Source organism: Schistocerca nitens, chromosome 3, assembly GCF_023898315.1.
Source record: "Schistocerca nitens isolate TAMUIC-IGC-003100 chromosome 3, iqSchNite1.1, whole genome shotgun sequence".
In the NCBI taxonomy this organism is placed as follows: domain Eukaryota; kingdom Metazoa; phylum Arthropoda; class Insecta; order Orthoptera; family Acrididae; genus Schistocerca; species Schistocerca nitens.
The window spans coordinates 206,428,622-206,450,870 of record NC_064616.1 but is presented as its reverse complement, the minus strand read 5'-3'; the positions used below and the strand labels follow the sequence as shown (position 1 = coordinate 206,450,870).

At 40.5% G+C, this 22,249-nt stretch overlaps 1 protein-coding gene across 1 annotated transcript in view; it reads left to right on the top strand.

Moving 5' to 3' along the window:
* LOC126248153 (guanine nucleotide exchange factor C9orf72-like) overlaps nucleotides 1–22,249 on the top strand; it is a 108,489-nt gene that overhangs the window by 73,032 nt on the left and 13,208 nt on the right. Inside the window, exon 6 of the mRNA XM_049948890.1 lies at nucleotides 20,609–20,770. Coding sequence (XP_049804847.1) covers nucleotides 20,609–20,770 — 162 coding nt within the window. The remainder of the gene's footprint in view (nucleotides 1–20,608; nucleotides 20,771–22,249) is intronic.

The window sequence follows — 22,249 nt, the reverse complement described above, 5'->3', positions numbered from 1 at the left end:
ACACAATTGGTCTGATAGTCCATATGCTCTTAGCATTAAACGACTGTGGGGAACTGTATTGAACACCTTGCGGAAGTCAAGAAACATGGCATCTACCTGGGAACTCGTGTCTATGGCCTGTCTCCCGTAAGACCTGGACACGTTTCAGTAATCACTACGCTCTACGCTCTACGACGGTGGAACATTGTTTGTCACAGGGAATGGGGATCTTTGTGTAACTGCCTGGACTGTGAGTATGATAAAAACCTCATATATATATATATATATATATCTCAATGCATGGTGCACGCCGATGAGATGTGTCTGTTGAGATGGAACCCTCAAACTTATTCCTTTCAACTCCCAGCAGAATGAGTGTACTGCTGGTGGGTATTGATGCCCGTTGCAACAAGAGGACTTGTGACGCCAGTCCTGGTACAGGAATTAATTCAAATACTTGTGTTTCTAGGAATGTAACATGTGCTACTAGACAGCATGTGTTTCCAGTAATTAAATGGAAAGAGGGCAGGATTGGAGAAAGTTTCACCTTTCTTCATTCTAAATGGTTTAGAGCGTATAGCTGACAGTTTAATCTCTGTAAAGCAATTGTGCAATGGGACACCGTCAGTTGAAACATCTAGTTGCCAACAAGCAATGAGCCTCCAGAAAGCTAAACACCTCAAGGAATATGCAGTTGAAATGGAGCTACGCGATGCCTTCAACTGCAGCGAAGGTAATGTGTTGTGCACTGATCTTGTAAATCTTCTCAAAGAGGAACTGCAAGATGAGGGGATCAGGAAGGTGTCACGGAAACACAAAATACAATGAAATTGGTAGATGGCGAACTAGTCAGATTGGATTCCTTTATCTGTACATTCAGTAGCACAATACTTCCAGAACACATCGAGGCAGGTTTCCCTTGCTTAAATGTGTGGCCTTATTTCCCCAGCTTGGTGTGCTGTTTTAATGTCAGTGCTTTGGGCACACTACTCTCTGTTGAAAGTGAGAGGACACTAACAGCAAATGTGGTAAGGATACACATAATGGTGTTGTTTGCTCATTTCCTCTGCAGTGTGTAAACTGCTCTGTGAATCACCCTGCCTGAACTAGAGACTGCAGCATCTGCCCTGAAGAAAGGAAGATACATGCGCTCAAAGCAACAAAGCGCATCCTGTATAGTGAGGCCAAGAAGATCTATAGGGCCACTGTTGCAACTTCTTCTTTTGATTCAACTCTTAAAAAGCCTATTTCGAAAGCTGACTGATCCCTCTACACAAATTGAGCTTACACACACACACACACACACAGTATACCTTTTCACCTTTTTGTATTACACATTTGTGGTGGAAAATGATGCAATCCACTAACATTCGTATTCAATTAGTTAGTGTGTGTAACAGGATCAATACTGCTGTGTGTGAGTGTGATCCATGCGGATGTTACTATAATAATAAGAGATGTGTAAATGCTCTTCTTGTATTCACCTGGATGTAACAGTCATTCTCCGTGGTCAGGGCCCCGTGTTGAGTGTCAGTGTTCGGGCCAAATAAAGCGTAGTTTACACTGGCAGCAGCACCGGATTGTCACATCACCGGCTATCAGAAACATCGACTTCAGTGACAGAGCAGGCGTGTGACATCAGTGTCTGTGGAGACAGCAGAGGCATCAGCAACAACAGCATCTGTATGGATATGTGAGTACCAACAAAGCAAGGGCAAGGCATCTCGTCCACACAGTATGAAACTTCTGAACACTCAGGAACAAGTAATGTAGAGTCAGATGAACTTGAAAACATAATACAATACATTGATGAGGAGCTCAGCGTAACCACAAAGGTTACTGCCACAAAAATACCCACTCATTGGGAAAGATGACACACAAAACTGACAGGGCACAAAGAATGCCTAGAAAAAGTTAATACCAGCCTTAGGGAGGGAAACAAATCAAGATGATCCGGTCGTTCGCTAATGTGTCGGCCACTGCTCTGCTCGCTCAGGTGGCTGCCACAAAATCAAACATGAAGACCACACAAATCAAGCAAGCTACCTGAACAAAAAAAGATCAGAATCAAGGAGATAAAGACAGCAAACAGTGTAGTTGTAATTGAAACTGAAACAGAAGAGTAATTCAGGAAGCTGAAACAAAATTTGGAGCAAAATAGAAGTATGATATGCGAGCCACCCAGGAAGTGGAGGCCAAAAGTGATAGTGTAGGATGTCCCAGTTATCATGCCAGTAAGTGTATTAACTGATTCAGTGTATAAACAGAGCTTGGAGGGAACCACCTATAGGAAACAGTTCTTAGAAGAAACAAATGTTAGGTTTAAAACAGGTCCATGGGAGAAGGTGACAGTAAATTATATGTTGAAGATAATCCACAGGAAAAAATATAAGTACATTGCGAAGTACTGTAAGGAAATCAAACCAGTATGCTCCTGCTGTGGAGATTGACTATCTGAACAAGGACTGTAAAAATGGCAAGCAAGCTCCAGTGTGCATCTCATGTGCAAAAAGGAAGAAATCGTGCAGTCAACAAGGTAAAGACTGTGCAACACACCAAATGATCTTGGAGTGGGATATTCAAAGAACAGAATATGGATTCTGAACCATTAAATAATGTGCTAATGGGCATCACAGGTAACCCCAGTCGAAGAAAATGAAACACTATCCATGAAGAAAATCATTAAACTCGAGCCCATTGATAAGATGGATTATTATCTTTGTAAGAAACAAAAACTTCCATCAAAAAGAAAGCAGGATGCTTTAAGAGCCAAAAGATTCTTGTCCAGTGTGAAAGGTAGGACAAGAATAGACATAGCGAAACAAACTGGAAATCTGGCTTGCCATATAGACAAGGGTGATAATAAGATAAAAAATGAAAAAGCCAATAATAAGAATAATAGAGAGGACGAGAGGAGTTTCTGGAGGTGGCTATGAAGAAAGGAAAACAAGGGACGGACAGCATGCCTATCTCTAGACAGGAAAGACTTAAAGAAGAACATACTCTCAAATTCAGAAAAAGCTGAAAGTTCAAAGAACGCAAGGTGTGACAGCGTCCAAAGCATTATTGTAGCAGAATGTGATAACCCACAACAGCCAGTAGAGGGAGATTATGAAAATACACACATCATAGAAGAACCTACAGATAGCAACAGGAATTATGCAAAGGATATAAACAGTGATGGACATGACATGAGCAATTGAAGAAGTTTATGTCTGGGCCTGCGGCCTGTTTACAAAATGTGTGAAAACATAATGAGAGAGCTAAATTGGAGGAAATGCTAGTGTTAAACATATAAATAACACACATGGTTAGGCACATTCTCTGCCTCGTGATGACTGGGTGTTGTGTGATGTCCTTAGGTTAGTTAGGTTTAAGTAGTTCTAAGTTCTAGGGGACTGATGACCATAGATGTTAAGTCCCATAGTGCTCAGAACCATTTTTTTTTTTTAGGCACATTCATTCAAACAGTTGGACCATAAATTTTCCAGTTAACAGAGGAAGCTGATCATATTCAGGTCAGTGTCAACTTGCCTACAAATACAGAGGAACTACAGACTGTAATTGACATCATCTGTGAGAAGAGGCAGAAGACACCTGATATTGAACATGTGTACAAGCAATTAGTAATGGCACATGGCTGAATTATATATGATCATACACTCCTGGAAATGGAAAAAAGAACACATTGACACCGGTGTGTCAGACCCACCATACTTGCTCCGGACACTGCGAGAGGGCTGTACAAGCAATGATCACACGCACGGCACAGCGGACACACCAGGAACCGCGGTGTTGGCCGTCGAATGGCGCTAGCTGCGCAGCATTTGTGCACCGCCGCCGTCAGTGTCAGCCAGTTTGCCGTGGCATACGGAGCTCCATCGCAGTCTTTAACACTGGTAGCATGCCGCAACAGCGTGGACGTGAACCGTATGTGTAGTTGACGGACTTTGAGCGAGGGCGTATAGTGGGCATGCGGGAGGCCGGGTGGACGTACTGCCGAATTGCTCAACACGTGGGGCGTGAGGTCTCCACAGTACATCGATGTTGTCACCAGTGGTCGGCGGAAGGTGCACGTGCCCGTCGACCTGGTACCGGACCGCAGCGACGCACGGATGCACGCCAAGACCGTAGGATCCTACGCAGTGCCGTAGGGGACCGCACCGCCTCTTCCCAGCAAATTAGGGACACTGTTGCTCCTGGGGTATCGGCGAGGACCATTCGCAACCGTCTCCATGAAGCTGGGCTGCGGTCCCGCACACCGTTAGGCCGTCTTCCGCTCACGCCCCAACATCGTGCAGCCCGCCTCCAGTGGTGTCGCGACAGGCGTGAATGGAGGGACGAATGGAGACGTGTCGTCTTCAGCGATGAGAGTCGCTTCTGCCTTGGTGCCAATGATGGTCGTATGGGTGTTTGGCGCCGTGCAGGTGAGCGCCACAATCAGGACTGCATACGACCGAGGCACACAGGGCCAACACCCGGCATCATGGTGTGGGGAGCGATCTCCTACACTGGCCGTACACCACTGGTGATCGTCGAGGGGACACTGAATAGTGCACGGTACATCCAAACCGTCATCGAACCCATCGTTCTACCATTCCTAGACCGGCAAGGGAACTTGCTGTTCCAACAGGACAATGCACGTCCGCATGTATCCCGTGCCACCCAACGTGCTCTAAAAGGTGTAAGTCAACTACCATGTCCAGCAAGATCTCCGGATCTGTCCCCCATTGAGCATGTTTGGGACTGGATGAAGCGTCGTCTCACGCGGTCTGCACGTCCAGCACGAACGCTGGTCCAACTGAGGCGCCAGGTGGAAATGGCATGGCAAGCCGTTCCACAGGACTACATCCAGCATCTCTACGATCGTCTCCATGGGAGAATAGCAGCCTGCATTGCTGCGAAAGGTGGATATACACTGTACTAGTGCCGACATTGTGCATGCTCTGTTGCCTGTGTCTATGTGCCTGTGGTTCTGTCAGTGTGATCATGTGATGTATCTGACCCCAGGAATGTGTCAATAAAGTTTCCCCTTCCTGGGACAATGAATTCACGGTGTTCTTATTTCAATTTCCAGGAGTGTATTTAGAATGATCCCATAGCTATGTGCACACTAGGTTCCCACAGCATTCACATACAGTCAACTTGCACCCCAAAGGCAATGAAATGTAGACAAATGATTAAAATTGGCCAGATAAATGTGATGCGCAGTGCTAAGGTGATTCAAAAACTCGGAAAAGTATTAGAAGGTATGGACTTACACACATTATGTATACAGGAGCCATATTCCAGAAGTGGAGCATTACCCAACATGCCAGTTACAGCACAGATCATTGTTGTGACTTGGCAAGACAGCCAAGTCACTATGCGAGGATGCCGAAAGGCACGCGTTAAGCTCACGCAGACTGGCGTGAGGTCTCAAACAGTTAAGGGAATTTATAGTAGCAAATAAAGTACGTAGTTGATGTAATACTTAACTTTAATCGATAATTGGAGAACATCACTCTTGTTGATACATTAATAACAATCTCAATATAAACTGGTAATGGCGCCTTGCTAGGTCGTAGCAAATGACGTAGCTGAAGGCTATGCTAACTATCGTCTCGGCAAATGAGAGCGTATTTGTCAGTGATCCATTCCTAGCAACGTCGGCTGTATAACTGGGGCGAGTGCTAGGAAGTCTCTCTCTAGACCTGCCGTGTGGCGGCGCTCGGTTTGCAATCACTGACAGTGGCGACACGCGGGTCCGATGTATACTAGCGGACCGCGGCCGATTTAAATGCTACCACCTAGCAAGTGTGGTGTCTGGCGGTGACACCACAATCATATCATCAGGTCATCATCCAATGGCCTCCATTGTATTGCCAGATGAAGATATAACAGTGACAGAGATACATCAACTATGTGACGAACATGAGGTGACAATACAAATAATGACTGCCTAAATAAAACTTCACATAACTAATCACTTATTTTCAATGTGGCCAGGAGATACAACCACATGTAGAAAAGCTAAAAATTGCAGCAAGACTGGGTCGACACGAAAGACGTTTTCATAATGGACACATGTGTAAAATCAACATTGTGGCATAGTAGAGTAACTGATGAAAGAGGACTCTACCTTCCGTACACTGTACAAGAACTTTACTTTCAGTCATGAATAGGCCTCTCGAGGTGCCTGCTTTTCAAAATCATGCGGGTGTGGCAGCATATGTAGATATCACCCTAGCAGACTCAACAAAATGTGACCACATGGCAAACCACAACTGACCATTATCTCCACAAAGCGAATTGTGAACATTTAAAGGCAGAATTTGAGATGCGACCACTGCAAAGAACTGGGTTTGAAGTTGACACCAAAGCTGACAAATTGATGCAGGTGTTGCTGACAGCACAAAACACAGCGGGTCACAACATTTGTTAGCAAATTGAGAGGGTTTAAAATTCCCTGGAGTATCACCATGCAGTGACAATAAAGGCTGAGTTTCTATTGAACAAACAAACAACAGTAGAAAGAATTATTTCACCAAATAATAGTATAAAAATGGGAAACATAAATCAAGCACCAAATGGGAACAGATGTTGGGGTTTTCCATACAAACTTGCAACACGTGAGGCTTTATCACCAACTGTATTTTCAACTGGGATACATCAGTACAATGCTTACTCAGAACTCTGTTGCTAGACAATATGATGGAAGAGACAGGATGCCATCAGCATCTTCACTCTGAATTACTAAAACAGCGTGTGAATAATAGTGTTGGGATTCCTTTTGTCCAGGAGGAAGTGAGACTAGCTGTAATGAAATTAAAAAAGAAGAAAGCACCAGGCCTAATAGAACTATGGCAGAAGTGTTGCATCAGCTAGTGAACCAAATTGTACCATATATAATAGTGTTATTAAACGAATATCTTTTGCAGAGATGGGTGCTCAGAGTCTGGATGATCTCGAATATCACTGTACTAAAAAGAAGGGAAGGCAAAGACCCAAGGAAATTGAAATCTTACAAGCCAATTTGTTTGGTAAATGCTCTAGCCAAAGTACGGCAAAAGCTGCTATGCCTCTGCCTTGAGGGACCACATACACACAATGGTAACAGACAAAAAGTACAGTTACAGGCATAATGATTGATATAGCTGGAGCGTTTGATAATTGATGGTGGCGTGCCCTGTTGAAAAGACTGAAACAGATGGACTGTGCCAAGTGGCACTATAACAGCCTATGAGATTACTGCACAGCCAGGCAGGTGCAATTAGAATGTCCTGGAAAGAAAATTATGAAAAGCATCGCCACTAGGTGCCCAGAGAGCTCTGTTTGCAGTCCAGAGTTCTGGGATGTTGGCATAGAGCCATAACTGAACCAGATTCAGAGTATAACAAACACTAGAGGCTGCATCACCTACACAGACAATCTGCGATTACAGTATCTGCCAACACGACGACTAAATTAGAGGAAAATAGTAAGTTCGTTCTTGAAAGACTAAGTAACTTGTGCATAGAAAACAAACTAATGATAGCAGCACACAACACACTTTATATGTTACTAAAAATAACATTACCAAAATTGAGAAACCACACAATCAGAATAAATGACCAACCTGTGAAAACAAAAGAAGTATATAGGCACTTTCATATCAACATCAACAAAAAGCGAAACTTTCCTACATGTAGAAATTGTCTGCCAGAGAGGAATTAAAATCTTAAAACAAAATAGTAACAGTTGGCCAAAGAAGTTTTCAGCTGCCACTAGGTACGGTAAGAAGATACTAAAAAGTGATGCTAATTGTCATTGTAAGTATGGGTTGAGCAGTTGGATGCATAAAGCCAGATAGGTATGCGCAGCACAGGCTGTATGGTGACTGCAGAGTAGTATACTTCTGCACCTGAATGGCGTGTTTAGAACAATGCCGACTGAGGCACTGCTGGTGATATTAGGGTTGCCACCTTTGGACCTAGCTGTAAGAAAGGGCAAATATGATAACATAATGGAGATACTGACACAAGAGCCACATCAGATAAAATAATAAAGGCATACATTGATAGAGAATGTCAAGAAATCTGGGACAGTGCAGAAACAGGAGAACAGAACCTACCAGTTCCTTCCCAACAAAAAAGAAACATCCAGAATGTATATATTCTTCCAAACAAGGGAGCTGTACACTACCTTTTGGGACATGGCCTATGTCTTAGCTACTTTCTGGAAGTACAACAATGCACCACGGGCACTTGTAAATGTGCAGCAATCAGCACCCTGGAACACATCATCTGGAAGTGTGTCATTAGACAAGATGTTTCAGACCAGGACAGGAACATCTTTGGTAATACACCGGTGTATAACATAATTAGGAATGAAGAACTGTGGCATAATCTGAACTCACTAACAGCTGAAGTATCAGCTCATGAACTTCAAGCGTACGTAACTGAAAGACAGTCAAGAAGAAACCTTACATCATGACAATGAGACACACCACGACAGTGTATCCACCTGCAACAACCTTCTGGAAGCAGGGAAATGAGCCTCAGGAAGGATTTAGTGAGACCCTGATAGCCATTTCCCAATTTCTACACCTCAGGTGGCACAACAGCACAGCCCCTGTGAATCCCGAGTTGTCTCTCAGTGCACCGGAGCCAGCATCCAGACAAACGATAAATCTAACTTGGTTCTGATACCAAGTACAGTAGTGTAGTATGGTGCAGTGCTATGTAATGTAGTGCTGTATAGCAGTGTAGTACAGAATTATAAATTGTAATCTGCACCAATGACCAAAGGGTAGTATGTATATATTTTTTTCCTTTCTTCAATTGTAAGATTTTTTTTCTAATTCTCCCACCTCCCTGAAACACCACAACGGTTAGTTGTACTAACACATTTAAAATTTTGTTAAAATATTATGTGATATATTCATGCCAGTTCATGTGCAACATTCGGTGTGTTCTTGTATCTAGATAACAGACTAAAGGAAATGGCAAATAAACAAAATGTCGACATTTGTCTGTGCTGTTGTAAAGGCACTGATATTCTAGAGCCCATGCCCCTCTCCCCCACTGGGTCCCGGGTTCGATTCCCGGCTGGATCGGGTATTTTCTCTGCCCAGGGACTGGATGTTTGTGCTGTCCTCATCACCAACACCATCATCAGTCATGACAGTGGCTAAATTTGATTGTGAAAAAATTGGACTGCGTAAGAATTGGGACTTTGTACGGGTGCTAATGACCGTGCAGTTGAGTGCCCCACAAATCAAACATCATCATACCGCCATGCACATAGGACAAGGTCCTTCTCCCTTATCTTCAAATAGGACACAGCCCTTTGATGCATGGCTTCGTGCTCCAGCAAGAGCACACTCCGATGTGTGGTGCTTGTGATGTGTAGATCACGGTGCACCACAGTTTATTAGATTGCGTTTTATGTTCAGACCAGGGGGCACCAGCTCATTTGCTGACAGATTTACCCTCCATTGTAACTGACAATCAAATGAACATGGTATGGCTTTTAAAGGTTTTTGGTGCGATTTTTCATGTTTTGTGAAATATCCTATTTGTTCCCTAAAATTTTATGGAGAAATTTTTAATGTGTTATCTGGGTGTCTGGCTCATCCATAGTTTTATTAGCCAGTCACATTTTTCTTTATCATTACTTCAGTTTTTCTCTTATACTACTTGGGTTTTAATCGCCAGTTTTAGAACATCTGCCCATTTTATGCTATCTTATAAAGGATGTGAGCTAGTGTGATGGTGTGGATGATCATGAGTGAGGTTCAGGGAGAGTTCATGAGTGAGGTTCAGGAAGAGTACATGTACTTATGTAAGACTTCCTCTTCCTAGTTTTATGCCATTTTAACTGCATTCATTTCTACTTATATTTGTAATGGTTCTGATAACTTCATCGTTGAGAGCCAATAACACAAAAACAACAGCAGTAGCAGGAGCATGTGATGAAACTCTTCAGAAAAATTTGAGCCCAGAGCGTTTGGGGATTTCATCCAAGATACAGCAGAGCCTCTGCTGCCAGCTATTGTACTGTTACGCCCCAGGATAGTATTCCCGGCAGACACCACAAATTCATACAAGTTCAACCTTGGCAGCTCCCAATCCAAACAGTCAGTGTCGTGACCAGTAGACTGCCAACTAGGGAAAATGCTGAGTGAGTTGCAGCGAACATGGAAGCTATTGTGGCATGGGGGAACAACTGAATGCCAAAGCCTGCGAGCAAAGTGTAATGAAAATGTGGAAGCTGAGAGATAGTGTCATACTAGGGACAAAGCAGAGTTTCATAAGGAAGGCATTGTACAATACAACAATAAGTATACAGGTGTTGAGTCAGCAGAAAAGAGCCTCTGAAAAGTGAAGTTGCAAAGGCCTGAAGTCACTAAGAGAGCTGACTGACAGTGATTGAAAAATCAGGACACACTGCTGCAGAGTGCACTGGAAGTACCAATATAAATACCCCACACTTCTTAACAAATGTCTGATTGCTGACTGCCGACTACCCACTGCGTAGTCTCGTTCCTTGTGTCAGTTGCAGTGAGAAGGAAGGCTATGGAGGTCAATCCTTGGCACGCCTAGATGTCTTTGATTGTCTATGGAACCACGAGTCCAGCTGGAAGGACACTGCTGCACTGCCAACTTCCGAGCCACTGCTGATAATGTCGCTATAACCCTGCAGGTATGCTGGAGGTTTGACCTGCGTCACCTGGACACTGTCAATCATCTGCCTTCGTGAGGGGGAGCAATGCAACTACTCATCCCGTTCCTGTGGCAGACATCGATGCTGCCAGCTCCTGAACGGAGGCTGAGAGATGCTGCTGTGAGCCAGTGAATACTTCAGGTGGACCTGAGACCCAGCTCCTGAGTGTAAACCTTAAATGACAATGAGATCACTTAGGAGATTGATATGTAGGGTTGGAGACAGCCAGAGTTCGGCTGCCCTGTGACGTAGCAGCAGCCACCACCCAGCACTTCACTGTGCTGGCAGTACTGAAAGACAAGTGCGCATTGGCTTAGGCATGGTGCTTTGAAAGACAGTCCTGTATTATTGCCCAATAAACGTGTTATTGTCTGTGATGTTTTCTTGGTGCTCCCAAGTGTAACTAGGTCCTTGCTACTGCATCCCACTCGGCTCACTCCTGATGAATATAGAAGTCTGGGATCAGACTCCTATAGTATGCTCAGTGTCCAACAGCTGCAAGTTGTAGCTTATGTTGGCACCAATGACTCCTGTCCAGTACAAAGACAATTGCTCAGTAGCGTTCTGAAATGAAGAAGACCGCTCTCCTCACTTATGTCACTGCTTAAACAAAGCTCAAACTGCAGCCACAAAACGCAGCTCTGCTGTGTAATTTAATAATGATGGCATCCTCTTGGGTAAAATGTTCCAGGCAGTAAAATAGACCTTGGCTCAAAACTATTTGACAGCACGTCACAAACTTGGTACCTAAAAAAGTGTTGATATGTAGTCTGGGCAATGGCTTTTCAAGGAAAAAGGCTTTATAAGAAAAATCAAAACTGGTATCATAGGGTGGCCTGTTAGATCTGTTACTTGTACTTTTTTTTTCCTCGACATAGTCCCCTTTTAGACTTGCACACTTCGTCCAACACTGTTCAGAATTGTTGATCCCTTCCGAATAATAGGAATTGTCCAACCTCATTTGAATAAAATGTTTGTCCTGCCAGCCATTTCTTCAAACTGGGGAACAAATAATAGTCAGAGGGAGCCAAGTCTGGAGAATAGGGGGAGATGTGAAAAGAGTTGGAATCCTATTACCATTAATTTTGCGACCACAACTGCTGAGTTGTGTGCTGGTGCATTGTTGTGGTGGAAAAAGACTTTTTTTTTTGCGGTCCAGTCACCGGCGTTTTTCTTGCAGCTCGGTTTTCAAAAGGTCCAATAATGATGAATAATAATTGCCTGTATTAGTTTTACCCTTTTCCAGATAGTCGATGAGGAGTATCCCTTGTGAATTCCAAAAGACAGTCACCATAACCAAAGGAATGGTTTTTGCCTTTTTTTGGTGCAGATTCTCCCTTAGTAACCTATTCTTTAGATTGTTCTTTGGTCACAGGAGTATAGTAATGTATCAATGTTTCATCCACATTGACAAAATGATGCTTGAAGTACTGCGGATACTTCCTGAACAGCTGCAAACCATCTTTGCAACACTTCACACGGTTCCATTTTTGGTCAAGTGTGAGCAATCGTGGAACCCATCTTGTGGATGCAAAATATTATGTACCCGTTCATTCAAGATGCCCACAGCACTAGCAATCTCACGCACCTTAATTCTTCTGTCATCCATCACCATATCATGGATTTTATCAATAATTTCTGGAGTTGTAACCTCCACAGGGCGTCCAGAATGTTGAGCATCACTTGTGCCCATATGGCCACTCTGAAAATTTTGAAACCACTTGTAAACTGTTCTGATCGAAGGTGCAGAGTCACCGTAATGTTTATCAAGCTTCTCTTTAGTCTTCTGAGGTGTTTTGTCTTTCATAAAGTAATGTTTAATCACCACACAAAATTCTTTTTCGTCCATTTTTTGACAATCACTCGACTTCCTTGATGCCAAACACAAAGAAATAGACCAATATGGTTGAAACTTGGTGTGCATTCTTTCCATAGATGCTACTAACTAAACATGACCTGAATACGTGCCGGGGTCCATCTCTCGGATTTTGCACGGGGCCTGTAAAGTACTTGAATGACCAACCAGAAAATAATGCTATCGAAGTTCCATTATCTATAAATCCTTTTCTGCAACACATTATTTGAATAATTCAAAAGACTGTTTAGCTCACCAGACAGGGTAAGGTTATAATACTACACCCGCCACATGGATTTAGAATACGGGGGACATACAAAGTGTGAGGGACCAGACCGGGTGAAGCATTGAACTACTTGCTGTTCACAAGGAAGCTCAATTTCTAACAGTTCTAATAAAATGTGATCCCTCAAAAGGTACCTGCACACAGCTGTCCGTGGGTTACATTCATGGTTGCCGCTAGCAGCACAACACAATCCATAATGAAGTTTAGCACTGACATGTTGACTAATGGCGACACACACCAATGAGTGAGCAAATCTCGAGGCAGCTCCTGGGTCACTTATATAGCCTTACAGCAGTCTGGCACAGGCTGTGAAACAGAATGAGTGCTTCTAAACCGTTGGCACACCTACCTCAGTGCTGTAAAAGTTCTGTGCACCATAAATTACTAATAACCATCCAAATTTGGATTGCACTGACGTGTTAATTGTTTCTACTGTAGATCCGTGTTTAAGGAGCATTTCATATCTATATCATAATAAACACAGTTGGTACTATTTCTTAATTGGAACTTTGGTATTTACCATCTGAACTGTCTATTCAGTTGTTGCTGTACCTTTTCCAAATTACATCAATCTTTTTGACACTTAGTATGTCATAATCGTTCTCTAGACAGAATATTTTGCTGTAACCTCTGTGTTCTAGTTTATACCTAAATGGTGGATTATTTGTTGTTGTTTTCTGACATCTAGTACAAAATTTAAATTTTCTTTAAAAACTCAAGGATTATTGAAGGTAACTTAACGGAACATCAAAATTTTAATTCTGATAATGGAAAGCCCAGCTTAAAATATCAACAATTATGAAAATGATAGAGTGTTACCCACCATACATATTACAAACTGAATTGCAGACAGGCACAACGAAAACTGTTACACACTGAGCTTTCGGCCAAAGCCTTTTTTAGGAAAGTAAGGAACACACACACACACACACACACACACACACACACACACACACACACAGAGAGAGAGAGAGAGAGAGAGAGAGAGAGAGAGAGAGAGAGCAGGAGCAGGCATACCTCACACCTGCTTGTGTGTTGTGTGAATGTGTGCAAGTTGTCCTTTCTTTTCTGAAGAAGGCTTCAGCCAAAAGCTCAGTGTGTAACAGTCATTTTGTTGTACCTGCCTGCAACTCACCATGTCATCTTTATGGTGATAAGCAACCTGTCCTTTTCGTAATTACCAAAATTTTACCGCTCATTCTTTAAATCCCATTGGATGCAATATTTTCTAAAACATCAGTTTTTGAGGAAACTATTTATTTCATGTTTAAATTCCGTATTTCTGACTTCTATATACTTCATCATTCTGACAACAAATTACATAATTATAACACTGCCAAATTTTTTTGTTACACTGTTATATGAGCCTATGTCAGCTGCACGAATAACCAGAGTTGCACAATAGGCTTGACCTTGGGACTGGGTAGAAGAGAAGTGGAAGTACCCTCCTCCTCCACCCCCCTCCACCCCCCCCACCCCCCCATTGCTAGGCAGCTAAAAGCAAACAAGAGAATGTTGAAAAATGGATGTAAAATATAGCAAGAAACTTGAAGACAGTGTTATGGAAAGGGGTGAGGCACAGATGAAAATGAGGTGGGAGATATGATATTGCAATAAGAATCTAACAGAGTGCTGAAAGATCTGGGTTGCAACAAAGCATCTGGTGAAGATGACATCTTGCAAGAATTATTAAGATCTTTGGGAAACCCAACTATTACAAAATAGTCTTCACTTAATATGCAGGCCATGTGAGACAAGCACAATAGCCTCAGATAGCAAGAAGAGAGTAATAATCATAATATCAAAGATTATCACCAGATCATCATTTTAATAAGGAAGAACTTCAAAAGTATCTGCAGAAGAGTGAAATGACTGCTAGAAGCCAACCTGGATCAAGATCAGTCTGGGTTCTGATGAAATGCAAGAATACATGAAGCTATACTAACTCTGCCACTTATAGAAAAGGTTGAAGAAAGATAAACCCACATTTGTATATTTAGAAAAGGCTTTTACCAATATAAGTTGAAAATCAGAAGTCATTAGGAATACAGCACAGAGAGTGAAAAATAATCTGTAACTTGTACTGAAACCAGATTTGTTATAAGAATTAAGAGATACAAATGAGAGGCAGTAGCTGAGAAGGACTTGGAAGATCAGTTGAAAGAAATGGATAGTGCCTTGAAAAGAGGCTATGGTATTAGCATAAAAAAATAAAAGAAGTGAACAGAATATAGTGGAACTACGTTATGTAATTTGAGGGAAGTAGATTCTGAAATGAAATGCTTTATCTCGTAGATGAGTTTTGCAATTTGGATAGCAAAATTTGGCAGAAGCAATGGGGATATAAAATTGAGACTGGAAACCCCAAATATAAACATAAATTTTAAGAGGTAGTTTCTGAAAATATTTATTAGAAGTGTATAATTCTTATTTCACTTCCATATAATGCTAAACAGTACAGATAAGAAGAGAATGGAAACTTTGGCAATTTTGTTCCAGCCCCCCCCCCCTCCCCCACAGCTGAAACAAATTTCATGAACAAGAATGATCTGCTGCAATCTGTGTCATCGGTTATATGTAAATATCCTTCTCTTTTGAAATCACGACTACTTCATTTTTCGCCTCTGTAGACATTTTTGATGTGGGAGAACAACGTATTATAAAACATTTTACCACATAACCAGGCTTCAAAATTACAGATGTGGCAGCAAATGCGTCCTATACAGCCACGGTCTGCCCCATTAGCTGAATGGTCAGCACATTGGATTGCCACCCACGGGGGCCAGGGTTCGATTCCCGGCTGGGATGGTGATTTTCTCCCTGAGGGACTGGCTGTTATGCTGTCCACATCATCATTTCATCCCCACTGTCGACGCACAAGTTGCCCAATGTGGCGTCACACTCAATAAGACTTGCACTTGGCTGCCGAACTTCTCGTCTGGGAACTCCGGCCACTGACGCCATACACTCATTTCATTTACACAGCTAAAATCAAATAAAAATTAATTTAAAATACAGAGATGTGTGTGTTTTACCATCCAGCAAGGTCATTTACCTGTAAAACTCTGTCAATTGAGCTAAACATGAATAGTGTAAGTTTGAAATCCTGCGTAGCATATGAATAACTTTTTTTAAAAAAAGTTGTGTGTTTTTACATGGGAATTGCTAAAGTCATTGTCAGCAGTTCTGTCAGTTTATCTGATTGCATTTTCAACATTCACATGGCTTACTGGTGTATAGGGCTCACTATCAGACAGTGTCTATTGTAAGACATTTTAATGTGTGACTCGCATGTGAATTTGGTTTGTTCATCTTCAGACCATTTTCTAAATGTATATTTTCAGAACTTGCATTGTCAGTCAAGTGCCATCTATGAAAGGGAAACACTATTTGACAAGAAAAGTGAGAATAACAAGCTACATAAAACAGAAGTATAGGAAAAGATTCAAAGGGACTGTCAGAAATGCATTCTTTGGTGCTGTTTGTGATTCCTGTACCAATCAACACTGAAAAACATATTTAAAGAATGGACAGCCACATTAATTCATATTACACTAATATTTGAGGATAACCATATGTATAAATATGAAGTAGGCTCAGTTGTATGTGAAGCAAATGTACTAGGAGACTAGGAAACTGTGGGATGTCTACAGAAGAGAGCACATATAAAACACTACTATGGCCCATACCCGAATAATGCTCAACTATATAGGACCCATATAAGGTCAGACTAACACATGATGTCCAGTCTCTACAAAGAAGGCCGATTTGAATGATGATTGAATGTCTCACAAGAATCTGTTTAGAAAACTTCTGGCACTGTCTTTCTGGCCATAAACTACAAATACTATTCAGTCTCCTATGCATCTATCCACAAAGATAGTGCATATAAAACTGGACAAATAAGAGCTCACACAGATGTGTATGACCACCAGTCGTTATTAAATGACACTGCGGCAAGCTCATTTTGGAGTTACTCCTTCTCTCATTAAAATAAACTATTGTTGTAATTAACAGAATCTTCCGTCGGTTCTTGGTAGAACAACATTATAATAAATTGAAAGCACCTGTTTGCTTTTGTTCTACAATATTACTTTTATTGTTAACCAGTTTTCAGCTTACTAGGCCATGTTCATACATTTAACTTCTTTGGTGATAATACTCAGTAAATGTCTGAAGATGGCCTAGTAAGCCAAAAACCGGTTAACAATAAAAGTAATATTGTAGAACAAAAGCAGACTGGTGCTTTTCATTTATTATTGTTGTAATTGTATTATGATGATGATGATGATGATGATAATCTTGTTTTTACATGTAAATTTTAATTCCTTCCTCATGCTGTATGCTGCAGAAGCAGTTTTCACATAGTTAACTTTGTTGTCCCTGTATCAAACTCTCTGACACCATTTCTTGCACAACTGATGCTGTAGGTTGTTCCAAAGATAGGCAGTTTTGGATACATTTTAGTAGAATGCCTATCATATCACATTTTATAAACTTCATACTCGACTCCAGAACTGCCTAAACAATTCCTTGAAGAGACATACATTCATACCACAAGTTGGTGGTAGTGGATTTGCAAGTAAGGTTGAAGAAAGCGAGAGGAGGAAAACCAAGAGAAAAATTTGATATAGAGAGACTAAAGGAAGAGGGAAAGGGTGGTGAGTTGGAAAACACATTTATGTGCAAATGAGAAATGGAAGAGGATGAGACAAAACCATAAGAAATCTGCAGAAGTGGGAAAAAAATATACAAAATGCTGAATTATGAATTATGGAGAGAAACAGAATGAAAGAGAGGTGAAAGAAATAGAGAAACTAGAAAATGAAGGAAAATATAAACTGATGTATAGATTAGCTTCTGAACTAGTCTTTGAAACAAAGAAAAGCAGGACAAGTATGGGAGCAGAAGGAAGTTATGGTACTATGGTTCATAAACTGGACAAACTGTTGGGAAAGTCAAGATTGCCTATATGAGGCTGATCAAAAACCAAACAATACTGAACTAGAAGAGGAGATGAGAGTTACACAAGAGGACGAAGGATGCTGCATCTTGGAAGGAGAGGTAGAAAGGGCTTTAAGAGACGTGAAGAATTACAAATCAAGTGGAATTAATGGTTACAGGCAGAGTTGTTTAAGTACCTTGGGAGTATGGTGTGAAAGAACTAACTCATATATGTAATAAGATGACTTTCTCTCAGCAGTAATGATATCAGTTGAGAAGAAACGCAATGCCAAGAAATGTGAGGATTTTAGAACCATAAGTTTGATTTGTAATGCAGCAGAAGTTCCACTATTGGTGATAAATAGAGCATTCATGGAAGACTAGAAAAAAGTATGGAGAGGAACAGTATTGATTTAGAAGAGAGAAAGGTACAAGAGATGCAATTGGACTGCTGAAATTTATAGGTGATGATACATTGAAAGAGGAAGAGAAGTTTAGTCTGTTGTTATTAACTTTGAGAAAGCTTTTGATAGAGTACAGTGGAATAAATTAATGGACATTTTAAGGAAGAATGGTGTCAACTGGAGGGTAAAAACATATACCTACAACAGAAAATACAAGTACAAATTGGGAATGAGATGACAGAGGAAAGCCCAATTGGAAGGGGAGTGAGGCAAGGCTATTCTCTCCCCCCAATACTATTTAACATATATTTGGAGCATATTAATCAAAAATATTTCAAACGAAAAAGGGGAGTGCGGATTGGTAGCAGGAGGATAGCATGTATTCGATCTGTGAATGATATGGTGTTATCGGTAGAAAGCAAAAAAAAAAGGTGACTGGAATGTTAAAAGAATTGAATAAGACCTGCAAGGAATTTGGAATGAGAATTAAAAAGAAAAAGACAAAAATGTATGGTGATAAGTGCAAGAAAAGTAAGAACAACTATATAAGTTAGGGTAAGAGACACAGAACGAGTTAGTGCTTACAAATATCTGGAAAGCATAGCTACAGATGACATCGAGATGTAATAAGGATGAGATTTAATACACGATTGCCAATCAGGCATTTAATAAGAGGAGGGGGCCTCTGTGATTGTGTGGACAGGGACCTGAGGAAGAGACTGGCGAAGAGCTTTATGCAGAGTGTGAAATTATATAAAACTGAGACATGGACACTGAGGAAAAAGGAAGAAAGAAGAGAAGAAGCATTCAAAATTTGGATTTGGTGGAGGGAGGAAAGTGTAAAACAGGCAGACAAAGTGAGAATGTGGTGGTGCTGAGAAGAGTCGGGGAAGAGAGAGAAATTTTAAAGGTAATCAGGAGGAGGAAACACAATTGGCTTGGACAATGGATGAGAAGAGACTGTTTACTGATGGATGCTACGGAGCAAATGGTTAATGTCAAAAGAAGAAGATTATGCAGAAGGTACAAATGGTAGGTAGTATAAGGACAGGAAACAAGTGTGAGGAAACGAAGAGGGCAGCAAATGACAGAAGTGTGTGGAGGGCTACATCTGAAAACCTGCCTTTGAGCAGAAGCAGAACACTGATGATGACGACTCCACTCAGGATCAGAAGGTGTGTCTACATTTCCATTGAATGGGTGTTGTGTATCCTTCACTTGGTTCATCATTGGAAACTCACATGGCAACAATAAATAACTTTTTCTGTGGTAAGATGAGAGGAGTGGCAGGTACTCTGGACTGTAGGCACATGCTCCAGTGTGAGGGAACAACTACTGTCCACTTTATTTGTCACAAATGCTAAAGGACTAAGTGTTTCAACAGCCAGACAAAGACTATTGCAAAATATTTTTGAACAAAACTGTTGTCACTGGTGCTGCATAAGGTGAAGTAAATTTTGATTGTGGTTCTATTACATACAGTCGTAGCATACAGCAGAAATATAGTATAAACAAATTATGCAATAAATGGACTCAAATACTGGTCTGTTTTTATACAACTATTTACCAGTACACTGTAAGCACATAAAACAAAGTGCAGCTGAGGAAAAAGATATTTCCTGTGTGAACTGTCAGAAGCTACAGTGTTAGTAGAGTGTTTCGGAGAGTGTTAAAGATTATCATCATGTTTAACTTTCTGCTTGGATGTAGTCACTGCATTGTCCTGTCATTGGGCAAATTTTTTGTAAAGGACTATAGATAAATAAGGAAAAAAGAGTCAGAAAAGAGGGGACCACTAAGAAAGTTACAGAACAATTATAAAGAATAGCTGTGTTTCCACTGTCTTAGAGACTGAAAGTGGAGGTCAGTAAGCTGTGATTTGTACTTCCTCACTAACACACAAGTTAGACAAAGCTATATCCATTTGTCTTTTTGTAGATATCTGATGGAGTGGTATAATAGTATCTAACAAACCATATTCCAGCTTAATTTGTTACATTTACTTAAAAAGAAAAGTGTCATTAGCTTAGCTGCGTACCTCTCCTCTTATATTAAGTGACAATGTGAAGGGCATAGTTCATATTTAAGAAGTGTGTTGCTATGTTAAGATGACTTCTGAATTGCTTGAGAAATTTTTGTGGCTAACTCACAGAACAATCAGCTTTTGCTTAGCAGTTACTAAACTACATATAAGTGATTTGTAATTTTATGCTCAAATGTATGTTTTCTATTAAATATTGGTTGTGTACAGAGATTTATTTCAAGGATGGATTTCTAAAATAGTACGTTTCAAAAATTCAATAGCTGATACAGAAATTTAGAACTGCAGTAACTGTAATATGCCCTATCAGCCATAATTTATGTACTCGGAAATCAATCTTGCAACTTGTACAGTTTGTCTGCCACAATGTATATTTTTTCTGCTTCAGTGATGTGTAATATATCTTATTACAGGAGAATACTGCATCCTGTGAAGGACAGCGCATCATTAGTTCAAGAACTGTTAAAGGACTTGAGAAGATTGCAGCCACCAGATTGGGCTAAAGTTGTGACATTATTTGTACAGAAGATCAGCACAATGGCACACTGTCTACTAAGTCAGATTCATTGCTTAAGGTAGGTTTAATCAGCACATAGAAAAATTCTACATAGCTGAATATTGTATGAATATGCAATAACTATTTATTCTTATTTGAAAATAGCTTTCTGCATAAGTTATTCAGAAAGGACATTAAACAGTCTTGTAAAAAAAACATGGATCACTAGCGGTATTAACATATCTTGTGAAAGAAAAAGGGGAATGTACCAGTTGGCAAGAACAAGTAGAGATCTGGCAGTAGTTGCACACTAAAAAACTACTCAAAATTACGAAGAAAAGTTTAAAAAAAAATCAATGTGAAATGTGAGAAGTAAGTAATTCTGACAACATACTTAAATGAAGAGCTATAAATGATGAGACAGGGGTAATAAATTTATGTAATAATCATTTGTTAAATATAGTAGAAAATACAAAGCTAAACAGTTCAAGAGAAACACCACAGCAATATGTTAAAAAAAGCAACATTCATAAAATTCTGTCATATGAATGTATCACCAACTTCTACCCCTGACGTTAAGAAAATTATTCATTCTCTCAAAAATAAAAGTTCATCTGGATTTGATAGTGTCTCCAACAGAGTGCTAGAGATTTGTTCCCGTGTAATGAACCCTGTCTTATCTGAAATGCGTAATACCTCAGTGACTCAAAGCATATTTCCAGAGAGATTGAAACATGCCTTTGTTAAACCCCTCTATAAGAAACGTAATAGGAGAGATGTCAGTAACTACCAACCTGTTTCACTGCTGGCATCATTTTCCAAAATTTTTGAGAAGGTGATGTATTCTACCTGAGCAACAATAATATCATCAGTGAATCACAGTTTGGATTTCAGAAGAGATGCTCTGCTGAGAATGCCATTTACACATTCACTCACCAAATTTTACAAGCATTAAATTACGAAGTAGCACCGGTTGGTATTCTCTGTGACCTAAGGCATTTGTGTGAATCACAATATTCTCCTACATAAACTGAAGTTTTATGGGATTGGTGGTATAGCTGGATAATATCATATCCAAACAAAAGAATGCAGAAAGTTGTACTTTGTAATTCAACTAGTGTAATAAGGGAAGTTTCTTCTGACTGGAGAAATTACGCATGGGGTTCTCCAAGGCTCAATCTTAGGTCTGCCATGTTTCCTCATACATGTACATGATCTTCTGTCAAATAAACAACAAGCAGAATTAGTTCTTTTTCGTGTGACATTAACATTATAATGAATCAAACAATAAATACATCAACTGAACAAATGGTGAATAATGTTCTGAAAAGTTTCACTGACTGGTTTTCTGTGAATGGAATCACTCTGAATTTGAAAAAGACACAACATATTCAGTCCTGCACATATCGGGGTACTACACTAATGATGAATGTAACACATTGTGAGGAACTAATAAGTAGGGCGCAACAAAATTTTTAGGTGTCCATATTGATGAGAATTTAAACTGGAAACAGCACATTTTGGAACTCATAAAACAACTTAGTTTAACCACATTTGC